At 47.6% G+C, this 12,669-nt stretch overlaps 1 protein-coding gene across 5 annotated transcripts in view; it reads left to right on the forward strand.

Moving 5' to 3' along the window:
• Positions 1-12,669, forward strand: part of MYO1C (myosin IC) — a 50,401-nt gene that overhangs the window by 19,790 nt on the left and 17,942 nt on the right. For 4 of the 5 annotated variants that reach the window (XR_013184829.1, XM_077188586.1, XM_077188588.1 and 1 more), the window contains 2 exons: positions 11,735-11,890; positions 12,464-12,579. Coding sequence is in view for 4 of the 5 variants with exons in the window: in XM_077188586.1 (XP_077044701.1) it covers positions 11,735-11,890; positions 12,464-12,579 (272 nt within the window). In the remaining variant the exon portion in view is untranslated. Of the gene's footprint in view, positions 1-3,524; positions 3,635-11,734; positions 11,891-12,463; positions 12,580-12,669 lie in introns of those variants that run through there. The other variant, XM_077188587.1, reaches the window with a different exon arrangement.

Consider the following 12,669-nt stretch of genomic DNA (forward strand, 5'->3'; position numbering starts at 1 on the left):
CTTGAGAGGGGAAGAGGAGATGCTTTAATCCAAAAACTGGGTAGAAAAGAGCAGTTCTTAGCAGATCTAATAATATAGGGAGGAGATTTTGCCTTTTTATCAAACCTGTTACAATATTTAGCATTGGCTCTTTAGCAGAGCATTGATTTGTGCTTATCCTGCAGTCAGAGATTCATCCTCTGTTGGACACAGGGTGTTTTTCCTAAGCAGTGGGACAAAGGTCTCAGAACCTTCAGCTTCTGCTATAGGGTGTTTTAGGAATGTGAGGTATTTTAATCAGTTTTAGATCAGGATAATCTGGACAGCAGGACACATGTGACAGGTTAAAGACATTTCTATTTTTTGATTAAGACGTTCCTCTGACCTGCAAGAGGAAGGGCTCTCAAATTCCTGGCCTGTTTAGGGTGGTTTCTTTCCCATGGTATTTTTGCCAAGTGCTTTCTAATTATGGAATGTGTCTTATTCTGTAGTACTTTTGCAAGACAGAAACAACGAAAATTACAAAAATCCAGAAAGCACTCACTCACTGATAGACGAACTTGACACCTTCTGGAACAACATGGATGTGATCCACGTTGATTTTTGAACAGCATAAACCCAAGGCAGTATCTCACACCTCCAGATTTATATTTTGCAGTGGAATCTGCACTGCAGAGGGGAACACTGGTGGTGTTTTCATGGCACCAAACTCTTTATTTTTTCGGCAGAGCCACCGCTTGCGGGTGTAGCTTAGCGAGCCTGTTGGAGCAGGGCTGACAGGAAAGGTTTCCAGTCCCCTTGCTTTGAATGTGAAATTGTATGCAGGGAATCAGCTGCTTATCTGCAACGAGCAGAGCAATCCCAGTGCTCTAATCCAGGGTTTAAATGAGTCACTTCTAACTGGTGAGGCCTGGAAAACTTGATTCATCCCTCGGCCTGTAGTTGCCTGTTGGAGTGAGCCAGACCTTGCCAGCCATCCTCAGCAGAAATCACAGACAAGGGCTGGGCTCTGCTGCTGGAAAGGAACAGTCTGGTTTTATCACCTTCATAATCCGGGATCAAGATCTTATAAAGTAAAATTATCTCTGCTTTCCAACTTTTTTTTCCCCCCTCCTAATTTAGGCTAACCCACATGCAGGAGAGTTTTCCTCACCAGCAGAAGTTGGGCAGTAGTTTGGCCACAGAAAAAAAGCATTTTGAGGAAAGGTCTTTTCAGTGAATAAATAAATAAAAGGGTTCTCCTGCATAAAAAAAAAACCAAGGGAAATATGTAGAAAATGTACTTCTAAGTGCTGGGCTGTTGTATATTCTTCTCTTATGTGGCATTTTCCTTGATGAGATGTGATCTGAGAAGTGTTAGGAGGTGTAAACGAGGGAAAAGGTGAGGTTGTTTATGTGAAGATAATTCTGCTAATACTTAGATTTGTAACAGGAGTTTAACTGAATCTGTTTGGTGACAATTAGACTTGTTTGAGGAGTGCTGGTGGAGCACTGACATTCTCCTCCTGAAGAGTTAGAGCTGCCAGGCCACAGCTTTAATTATGCTTGGAAAACTCCTGGCTCAGGGCTCACTGCTGTGTTTCACTAATAGCTGATGTGGTTCAGTCTGGGAAATGGAGTTTTTATCACCTCTGATCTCACCTGTGCACAGGAGAGGGGCTTGGAGCAGTGTCCACTTCCTTCAGTGGCAGCCCAAAGCTGAACCCTCCTCCGAGCCACATCCTGAAGCTGCTGCCGTTAAAAATTCACCCAGATGAGATAAGAAGTGAATGAAAGTCCTGCCAAACAGAGTTGTGCAAGAACCACAAATAATGTTCAAAATGGAGGCTGAGAGGGCAGAGGGGCTGTGGCACTGCAGTGCTCCCAGCAGCCAAGCTCCATCCCAAATCCTTGGCACATTCTGCCTGTGACATCCACCACAGCCAGGATCTCTGGGATCTCTGCCTGGGGCAGAGCTAATTAGAGGGGAGTGCTGCACCCAACCACTGACAACATCTGCTGCTTGTGTTTGCTTTTAAATAGCCTCCTCTCTGAGCAGGATGAAGCTTTTTAGCTTTTTGCTCCAAATCTTTTTACCTCAGAGCTTGACCTTACCCTTCCCGTAGCAGAATTTGTGGAGGATGCATTTTGATAAGAAGGGGAAAAAACAAAGCAAACAAAAAACCCTTTAAGCAGTGCTGAGTGCAGATAGTGCCAGTCATGAAACATCAGCAGCTGAGCTTGGGAATCATTCCATGGCTCTGCATGTTCAATGATTAGAGAATCTGCTTGTCAGCTCACAGTATGAATTGCCTGGAACACCTGAGGGATGCCATCCTCTCTCTCAGCTTTATTTGCACTATCTGTAACTCCTTTTAGGATGGATCCACAGCTTAGTCCATTGAGGAACAAAATAATAAATAAAATCATAGGATGATTTTAGATTGGAAAGAACTTGTGGAGATCTCTGGTCCAACCTCACTTCTGGGCAGGACCAATTTAGATTGAGTCACTCAGGCATTGTCTGGTTGAGTTTTAAATATCTCCAGGGATAGAGTTTCATAACTTTTTGGGACCCCTGTTCCAGTATTTGACAACACTCACTGGGAAAAAAATTTCTCAAGAACTCATTGGAATTTCCCTTCTTCCACCTTGTGTCCACTGCCTCTTGTTCTTTCACTTACCCCTAATGCTAGTGAAGGCTGTGCAGTATTTTTGTCAGAATATCCTTATCTCAGGAGGTGGGTGGGAAATGAGGTGGGGTTTTCACCCTCTTGGTGTAGCTGTGATCATAAATAATTCTGTGTGAGAAAACTGATGAGCTCAGAGACAGCAAAATGTGCAACTTGTGTTTGCAAGGGCTGGGGACTGAGGGCAGCAGTGCCTTCACTGTGTCCTCTGGAAGGCTCTTCCTTGGTAGTGCAGGTTATTTTGTAATAAGGACCTCACAACTTCCAGATAAAATGGGTGTTTTGGTGCTGGATGGTTCCTAAGGAATCTGGAATAAAATCCTGCTGAGCCAGGTTGGACGAGGCTTGGTGGTGTTGGAAATAAGTGAAATTTAAGGTCCCTTCCAACCCAAACCGTGCTGTGACTGTAAATGCTTGTGAAGGGAAAGTGCATCCAAACCTGGACTCCTTGTGGCCTGTGATTCTCTGAGGGGGTGATTCCCAGCTCCAGGGCTGGGACTGTGGGTTTGCTGTGTTTGGGGTGAGCTGGGGCAGCCCTGTCCTCAGTGCTGCTCCAGGACAATAACCCCCTGTCCCAGAGCTCCTCTTTCCTGTCTGATGGCTGTGCTTTGTGTGCTGGGCTCAGCCCCAGCTTTTCCAGTGCCTGGGATTACTTTTCTTTCCGTTTTTCCTGTCCTTGGGCAGCGGGAACTCCACAGGCAGAGCGCAGCTGATTTCCCTGGGACTGCCTCTGCTGGGCTGCTCCTGCTGGGAGGGGAGTTCTCCTTGGAAAACGCCCTCTCCAGATGCTCCAGTAGGAGCTGGTGGGAGGGAGGGAGTTCTGACTGCACTGAAAATGCCATGAAAAAAAAAAAAATTAAAAAAATAAGGCAGCTGACAGAGGAGAGAACTTGTCCTGAGAGTGCTGCTTTTTGCAGCAGCGTAAGCGAAGGCTCTGCGAGGGCAGCGGGAGCTGGCAGGAGGCAGAGATGAAGTTCCGAGGAGGGGTAAGGTTTATTTAAGATTTATTTAAGGTTTATTTCACTCCTCTGGGAGCTCTGCAGCTCTCAGATGTGTGTTTGGTCTCAGGGGAAGAGAGGAGAAACATTTTCAGGGTTTTGGCAGGAAAGTGAAATGCTTTGAGAAGGATCCCTTCGTTGGAAAATTGGGTGAAATGGGCTAAAAATTCAGGGAATACCTGTTTGGAGAGGGAAGCCAAGGTGGGAGTTGAGAAAGTGGGAAGAGAGGGGAAGGCTGTGCTCAGCTTTAGGAGGGTAGAAAGGGTGGAGCTTTCACTTGGGCACAAGGATGTGAAGGGACTGTCCTGGAGCTGGGCTTTGCTCCTGTCCCATTCCTGCCATCCTAGACAGTGCAGGAAGTACCTGCTTAAGGATTTATTGCTCCTCAGCTCCTTCAAGCTGTTTTAGTTTAGGAAAACTTTGTCCTAAATTCTTTAGCAGCAGCCTGAACACCTGGCCCTGTGTCCTGCATGGGACAGTCCCAGGCTTGGGAAAAGGAGTTTGTGGCAAAAGATTGAGAGGACTGGCATTGTTACCTGGAAAAAGAGATGAGGACAAGAGGAGGAGAAATAAATAACAGTGCCACAGAGAGCACAGAGATCCTTTTTCTGGGTTGTGTAGCATGGGGAGAGAGACACTGAGCTAAGCTAAAAGTTGCCAAAGAAATGCAAAGATTATTTTCATACAATGAATAATTGGGCCATGGAATTCACTGATTCTGGAAGATGTTGAGGTCAAGAATGAGAGAGTGTTATAAAAAAAAGTGTGTGAGCTTTTGCCTGGATAAGAATGCTCAAGGCTTTAATTGGTAAAGTGACCAAATTTAGGAAGAGAAGGGTTGAAAACATCACTTGTGTAGATTGGAGCAATTCTCTGCTAAAAAAGAGTTACCATGGGGCTGGTGCATCCCATACCTGCTCAACCCAGAGATCCTTGCCTGTTTCCCCAAATATTCTGGTGCTGACCACTGAGAAAGTGATGAAGGGAAGGGCAGAGCTTTTGGAGAACCTCCTGAGTCCTTCTCTGTGGGAGTGGAGGTGACAGAGCTCCACAGGGTATTTCTGCTGGCATCTGGTGTGCTGGGGCCAGCTGTGGGCCTGGAGAAAGACTGGGACAGGCAGGGGTGGCAGTGGGACAGGGCAGGGGTGGCAGTGGGGCTGGCAGGGGTGGCAGTGGGGCTGGCAGGGGTGGCAGTGGGGCTGGCAGGGGTGGCAGTGGGACAGGCAGGGGTGGCAGTGGGACAGGGCAGGGGTGGCAGTGGGACAGGCAGGGGTGGCAGTGGGACAGGGCAGGGGTGGCAGTGGCAGTGGGGCTGGCAGGGGTGGCAGTGGGGCTGGCAGGGGTGGCAGTGGCAGTGGGACAGGCAGGGGTGGCAGGGGTGGCAGTGGGGCTGGCAGAGGTGGCAGTGGCAGTGGGACAGGCAGAGGTGGTGTCTGGGGTGTTCTCTGAGGCAGCTGTGGGTGCGGAGGTGCCCTTCGCGTGGCCCCGGAATGCTCTGGAGCCCTCTCTGGAAAGTCTGAGTGTCCCAGAGCCCTGGTGGTGTCAGAGGTTCGTTCTGTGGGGGTGTGGAATGCAGGGGAAGGGCTGCCAGGGGGGTGGCATTGCCAGGGCAGGGCAGCAGGGAATGGGGCACAGGGCGTGCCCCAAAGCTGCAGGGGCACAGGCTGGCCCTGGCTCCTCGTGTTTGAGCTTCTGCCACCCTTCACCTGCTCAGCTGCTCTGGAAATCAGCATCAAAACTCACTTGAAGGGACAGCAAGCTGATGTTTCACCTTTTTAAAATGCCTTTTTGAAATCTGTTTGTCCCCTGAAGCTGCTGTGGGATGCCCAGGCCTGTGGGCACAGGTCTCCTGAGCAAAGTGCCACCAGCAACATCTTTGAAGCAGCAGCAGCTTGTGCCATCTGTTCAGGAGCAAAAATGTCAGCTCCCTAAATATAGAAATTCTGTGTATTTACTTTTCCAGCCCTGGTGATCTTTCTGGTTTGCCTAGTTCATTTTTCTTAGTGCTCTTTTATATTTAGCCTGTTGATTGAAATATCATTACCCCTCTTAATGGTAAACATTTTTCCTGTCCTTCAAATCAGTTATCACAAGTGCCTTTTCCTTTTCACTGCTAATTGCTTATTTCCTTACTCATCCCCCCACAAAGTAAAGTCTGGAAGGTATAATTACGTTATAAATATTGAACAAAGTATTACCTGCTTATTATTTCAATTTGTCCCTACCCCAAATGTGGAAAACTTCAAAGTAATTACTTTGCAAGAATTAGTTAAGGATGTAGCATTTATATTTCTTTAATATAATTTTTTTAAAATAGTGTATTCTGGAATTCCATCCTTCCATCTGGTTATGATGGGAAATATCAGAGGGACAACCAAGTTCTGAGTTCTCTGACTCCAGACATTCCATTGCTGGTGATGTATTTGTCCAAAAGAAGCAAGAATAAAAAATAATTCTGAGAAATGGTCCTTGAGTGGCAGCTGCAGTTCAAGTTGTTCCCTCTAATTCTGCTGGTCTGGGTCACCAGAGCTGTTACCTGGTGTTGGTCCCAATCCACCTGACAGTTCTGCTTTTCCCAGGTTGTCTTTTGAGAAATCACTTCATTGGCCTGACATAATTAAAAGCAAATATCTTATCAATTATTATCTCAGCTCAGGTGGCTTCAGAAAGGGCAGACAAATGCACGTGGCTGCTTGCAGGGGATTTTTATGGGACACACAGAGCTGCTTCTCAGGGAACCTTCTTTCCAACCCAGCTGTTGACTGACAGAGGGAGTTGTGTCCAAAATGAGCAGCTGCTCTGCAGTGTGACAGGAGAGAGGAGGATCCTGGGGGCACTTCAGTCTGTCAGGGATTTCTGGCAGAATCCCTGATTCTGGGCCACCTCTGCCATCTTCGTTATTTCTTTATCCATGCAGAGGGAAAGAGAAGCTTTCCCATTCTGCACCTTGGGAATTGAGGCTGTGGATACAGCAGTTGATTTTTGTCTGCTCTGCTGGCTGGCCCACGTTGTGTCCAAGCCCTTTCCCAGGCTGTAGAATGAAGTAAGAAATCAAAGGAATTTTTTTTTCTTTCCTGCAGCTTTGGCCTGACAGTGAAGAATGTCCAACTATCCATGAGACAAATGTTTTTTAGCTGCACCTCCCCACGGCGAGTTCCTTCTTGGTTCAGGCTCACATTGTCTTCCAGAATCTAATCTGAATTTCCCTTCCCACTCACATTTGGTTCTGTTCTTCCGTTCCCGGCTTTGTGGCTATTTCTGGAGCCTGCAGATCAATCATCTTGCACTTGATACCAAGATAAGGGTGCCTGCCTCTTCCCAGAGGGAGCCACTTCCTGGGGTTCTTCCAGTGAGGCTACAACCCAATCTGTAAAAATACATTGCCAGGAGAAAATATTGCAAGACACATTTTGCAATACAAATTCAGTTTATGTTGTGACTTTCCTTTCTGAAGCAGTTATGGAGTTTCCCTGCTCCATACAAGACCATTCATTTTGAGAATTCCAGGTGTTTTCTCATGGAAAGTTGCTGGTGTTGCCTGCTCCCTCAGTGTGTCTGGAATTGAGTTTTAAACCATTCCAGTGCCCCTCTGGGAAAATCAAGCCTGGGAATGATTCTTTGCTCCATGTTGGGTATTCCATGGCCATGGAGCAGCTGCTGGACAAAGCCAGGGGGAGTTTCTTGCTCTGCTCACATCAGCCCCAGACCCCTGTGCTCATGGCACAGCTGCCCTCCCATTTTCCAGCACAAATTCCCCCCAAAGTGCTCAGCCTGGCTGACTCCAATCCCTTGGATTTTGCTGCGCAGAGCAAAAGGTCCTGTTTTTCATTTCTGAGGTGTATTAGTTCTCCATGTCCTAAGCAGAGGAAAAACTTTATCATGCTTTGGCATTAAGCAGAGTTTAAAGGAAAAATATGTGTTTACACCTTCACAATCCCATGTCAGCGATTTCCCAGTTCAGTTTAGGAAACTCCTTGGTACAGCCTTGAGTGGTTTTGTACTCCCAGGAGCTTGGAGGTATTTGCTGGTCTTGTTGACTCTTGTATGAACACAAAGAAAAGCTGGAACCCCAGCCAATGTAAACCTGGCTCTGCAGGCTGCATTCAGCCACCAGCTTACACCAGTGGAAAGTCTTTCCCAAAATTCAATCCCAAGGCAGAAAAAGCCCTTGAAGCTTTGCTGTGGTGGTGATTGCTCTGGCCTGGTCCCCACCATTCCAGACTTTTCCCTTCCTGGCCCTGAGCCACTGTTGTGCTCCAGGCTCTGGAGAAGACATTAAAAGCAAAGAGTGGGTTAAAGCAATGTGGGAACAAATCCTGGAAGTGGCTCCATGGGGTGGCTTTGGGAAATGTGGTGGCAGAAATCACATTGGGCACCCTGGAAGGGGGTGACCCTCAGGACAAAGGGTTCACAAAGGGGAGATGGAGAGGAGGCTCAGGCACTCCTGAGCCCACAGGCACCAAGATCACAGGCAGAGTGCTCAGATTTTCGCCATTCCCTGCTTGCAGCCTGTGCTGGGTGTGGCATCAGGTGTCCCCATCCTGCAAAGGTCGGGATCCTCAGGCAGGCTCTCCTTTTGATCCCATAGGGGACCTCTAAATAACTGATTCAGTGTGCTCCCTTTCCTCCCTTCCCTGCCTCTGACACTCTCCCAATCCCACAGGGAGGTGATTTAGCTCAAAACCTGCAGAGAAAACCACCAGATTCCTTTTTCCTGCTCTTTGTTTTGCTGATGGAGTTGCCCTGGTTTGGTTTGGAGGTGTTACCCTGTGCCAGGGAGGCAGCAGAGCCTGAGGAGGGATTTGATGCTGAGCTTTAAGTTAAACCTGACCTGCCTCTTAGGGGGGAGTTTCCCAAACATTTCAAGGCAGCAGGACCTGGCCCTGCTGCTGAATCCTGGCTCCTCCCTGGCCCTGCTGAGCTTCCCCATTACCCTATCCCTGACCATGTCATTACACGTGGGACCAGTGGGGGAAAATGACCTGGATTAAAACAATCAAAAAATCGGAGTTGGTTTTAATCCCTGTCAGATTTCCAGCCCGGTTTATTGCACAAGCCCTGGGCCAGTGCAAACCAAAGGGTCACAGCAGCTTCCAGAAAAACTGATTTCCACAAGGAAGGTCTGGTCAGACCCTCAGCCTGTGTTCTCCCAGTTATCTGGAATATACTCCCTGCCACAGGGCTGTCAGAGTGGTCCAAGCTGATCTCTTGCCTGGAGCAGAGGATGTTGTAAATATAGATCAGTCAGAGGTGGTTTGGCACAAAGAAATTCATCAAGAATTTCAAAGGGAATCAGTGTTGTCCATAGACAAACTGCTTTAATTGTTAATTAGCTCCACTGCACCACATGTAATCCTCCAGACTGGGTTTTCCAGCATTAATTTACAGCCACCAGATCTGGTGTCTGCCTGCTAACAGAAAATCATTTGATTATTTTAATTTATTAAATTTTTTGTTATTTTAGTTTATTCAGTGCCTGACATTCATCATTCAGTAGGAACATATGATCATCACTGTGATTATTTTTTCTTCAGTAGTGTCTTCCCTCCCCACTTCCTTCCTTCTGCATGACTGCTCTGTTTCCATTTTGCAAAAAGGGTTCATTTTGGCCTCCTTTTAGGGCCCATCTGTGGATGTCAGTGGCAGTGAAACAGTTAACACTGACATTTGAAGCAGCTGGTAGACTTGGACATATGCAATAAAGCAAAATGCTGGCATGGAGCAGTGCCTATTGCTCAGCTCTGGCTCAAATTTGCACTCAGCTTGGGCTTGGGAGGGTACCAGACTGAGTGAAGTTTATATTCAGGAGGCTCTGACTGCATCACATCCCCTGGGCACATTTAATTATCACCAAAAAGCCACTTGCAGTCGTTTGTTTGGCTTTTGTTTTGTCTCAAGCTGGCTGCAGATTTGAGGTGGTGATTTTGTTCTCACGGCGAGGGGCTGGAATTGAATGAGGAGACAAAAACCGGAGGAAACCGAAAGTTCTTGGCCTTAAATGCCTGTCCCAGAGGAGGTTTCTGCGTTGTGAGGGGGATGGATTGGCTCTTCCCTCTGCTGGATGTGCACAGCTGGGATCACTTTGTGCTGGCCTCAGGGAGGGGCTGATGAAAGAGCTGCTCAAGTGACGTTTTCTGTGCAAGGCTTCAGGATTATATAAACTGGGATTAACTCTGCAAGGGGGGAATTTTCCTCAGTCCTTGTTGAGGCAGCTGTGTTTTAGGGCTGTAGCTGTACATTTCCCCACTTGAAAAGGAGTCACTTTCCTCTGGTTTTGCCTTTGTTCTCAGCACCTTGGCCAAAACCTGCTCTGGGATTGCACTGCTCTGATAGAGGGATTCCAGTTTCTAGGCAGAGTTTATTTGTATGTGATTTATCTCTATTTTCCTTTCCTTATCTCATCACCTTCCTTCTCCACGGGTTATCCCTTTTCTCCTCACCTTGGCAATGAGGGTAGAAGACAACAGAGCATTTTGCTGAAGCTGTGAAGGATTTGGCTTGGAAAATTTTGGCCCCTTTTAGAAGGATTACTTCATGAGAGTATCTGCAGAATTCCTCCCAGGCTGTGTCTTTCCAAGCTTAGAACTCAGGCCTTCCAGACCATGAGACTAATTGGAAAAAATAAAACAGGAAATCAAATGATGTTTCTGAGCCATTAGAGTGGGTCTGGATTTGAGATTTCCAGAAGGAACTGATTTTCCTATCTGAAAACTGCTGGGTTCAGGCAATCACTTCTGCCCAGGCTTACAGGGAAGAAGCCAGTTAGAACTGACAGAAATAGGCAAAACTGCATTTACTAATCATTTACCAAATCAAAAAAAAAACAACATTTACCAAGAAATTGGTGAGTCAAAACAACTGCAGACTGAGAGGATTTGCACCTGGTTTAACCCAAATTGATACTTCAGTGATTCTTGCTTTTATTACTGTTTAACAGAACTTCAGGTAAATTTTCTTCCTGACCAAGGCTGGGGTTATTTTTCTCCCTGCACATCACCAGTCCCTGTGGTTTGATCACTTCTACATCTTGGGAAGGTGCAGAAAGGAACCCTGTGAGTCAGTAAAAGTCATCTTCATCATTGTGCAGGGTCTGGCACTCCCAGTTTGTGATGAATCTGGGATTGCTGTTGGTGCATGAGCCTGCTTCAGGAACAGACCCCTCTGGTCCTTGTGCAGCATCCCAAAACATCACTTGGTGCTTTAGGGAAATGCTTTAGGAGAAGGGTGCTGCTGTGAGCAGTGTGCAAAGTAAGAAGGGCTGAAGAAGATAAGGAAATCCTGCAGGTGAGAGGCAGAGGGTGTCACACGTGGTTTCTCCTGTCTCTGGTTTCTGTGGTGCCTCTCATCTTCTCCATCTCTGTCCCTTGAGTAGAGATTTCCCCACAGGCAGCCACTGAGTCACCCCTGGGTGCAGATTTCCCCTCCCTGCTTTGCAGTGAAGTCAGGAGTCAGCAGATGAGGGCTTTCCACAGATGGTTGTGTCTCACCCACATCAGGTTGGAAATGGAACCTTTAAAGGAGGCTCAGGGGTTGGAGTCTCTTGATGCATGTCGGTGTCACGGTCTAAATTCAGCAGCGTGGGTGCAGAAATGCCCATTTCTCATTTCTTCTCATTTTCCTCAGAATTTTCCCATTGGGTGCCTTTTAAGTTGGTCAGCAATGTGAAGCTGTTTGCTTCTGAGATGAATCATCATTAGTCATAAAAGATTCCTTACCTCGAAACAGCTTCCCGTTGTGAAATCAGGGACAGGAGAGAACACATTTCAGTCTCCCTCCTGCTAGAGGATGCCTGGGAAAGGAAATCCAAGTTTTATTCTCTTTATCCAATGTTTGTTTCTTTTGTTGATTTGAAGTTATTGGAAATCTAGCAGTAATTTTTCCCTAATGCTGACTTGTCTTCCTTCCAAGCAATTAGAGCAGACAACTGATGATGTGTTATAATCACTGTTTTCAGTGGGATTATTTAAATATCCCACTTTAATCTCTCATTTTAATATAGTTATCCAAGGATAACTGTGGTTCTTGTGGACTCAGGGAAGTGCCTGCAAACCCACAGCCATCCCATCTTCCCCGTGCTTTTGGCTGCAGGGGTTGGGAGCCAACGGCATCCGGCTGAGCATGGAGAGCGCTCTGACGGCGCGGGACCGCGTCGGGGTGCAGGACTTTGTCCTGCTGGAGAACTTCACCAGCGAGGCTGCATTCATTGAGAACCTGAGGAAACGCTTCAAGGAGAACCTCATCTATGTGAGTGGCACAGGGACAGTCCCCAGGGTGGCCCTCAGTGAGCTGCAGTGGGTTTGCTGTGCGGGACAGGCCCGCGCTGCTCTGCAGCGGGGTTGGGGTGTTGGTGGCAGCTGACACAGGCCAGGACCAGTCCTGTGCCAGCACCACCCATTTCATGGGTATAGGGACTCACTGCAGTGCCCCTGTTGAGATCTGGTGGCATTGACAGCACTGAAAATCCAACTCCAAATCCAACTCCCACCACATTCTTCCATCTCCCGAATTCACTCACATCCAGCAACCCAGGCTTGAACTCAATCCTAAATGCTTATCAGAAATAACCCAGTATTGTGCCTTGTTGGAAACCCTAAAACCATTTGAGGTGCTTTTTACCCAGCAAGGATAACATGGCTGGCACAGCTCCAGCAGTGTCACTTTCCCAGAGCTGGGAGTTCTCTTCCTCAGCACCCTTGACCTGTTTGGAAGCCTCAACATCATCCCCAGCCCACCAGGGTGGGTGTCCAGCCTCCAGAGCCACCTGAGCTCTGCCCCCAGCCCTCCTGTAAGCTCTCTGCTTTCTGTTCTCTTTCCCAGACCTACATTGGCTCTGTGCTGGTGTCTGTGAATCCCTACAAGGAACTGGAAATCTACACCAAGCAGAACATGGAGCGGTACCGCGGCGTCAGCTTCTACGAAGTCTCTCCTCACCTGTGAGTGGTGCCACTGCGGGTTTGGTCACTCCCACCCAACTGGGACACATCAAAAAAGGCAAACAGGACTTTGCCCTGTCCCAGCTGCAG

This window comes from Agelaius phoeniceus, chromosome 20, assembly GCF_051311805.1.
Source record: "Agelaius phoeniceus isolate bAgePho1 chromosome 20, bAgePho1.hap1, whole genome shotgun sequence".
Lineage (NCBI taxonomy): Eukaryota > Metazoa > Chordata > Aves > Passeriformes > Icteridae > Agelaius > Agelaius phoeniceus.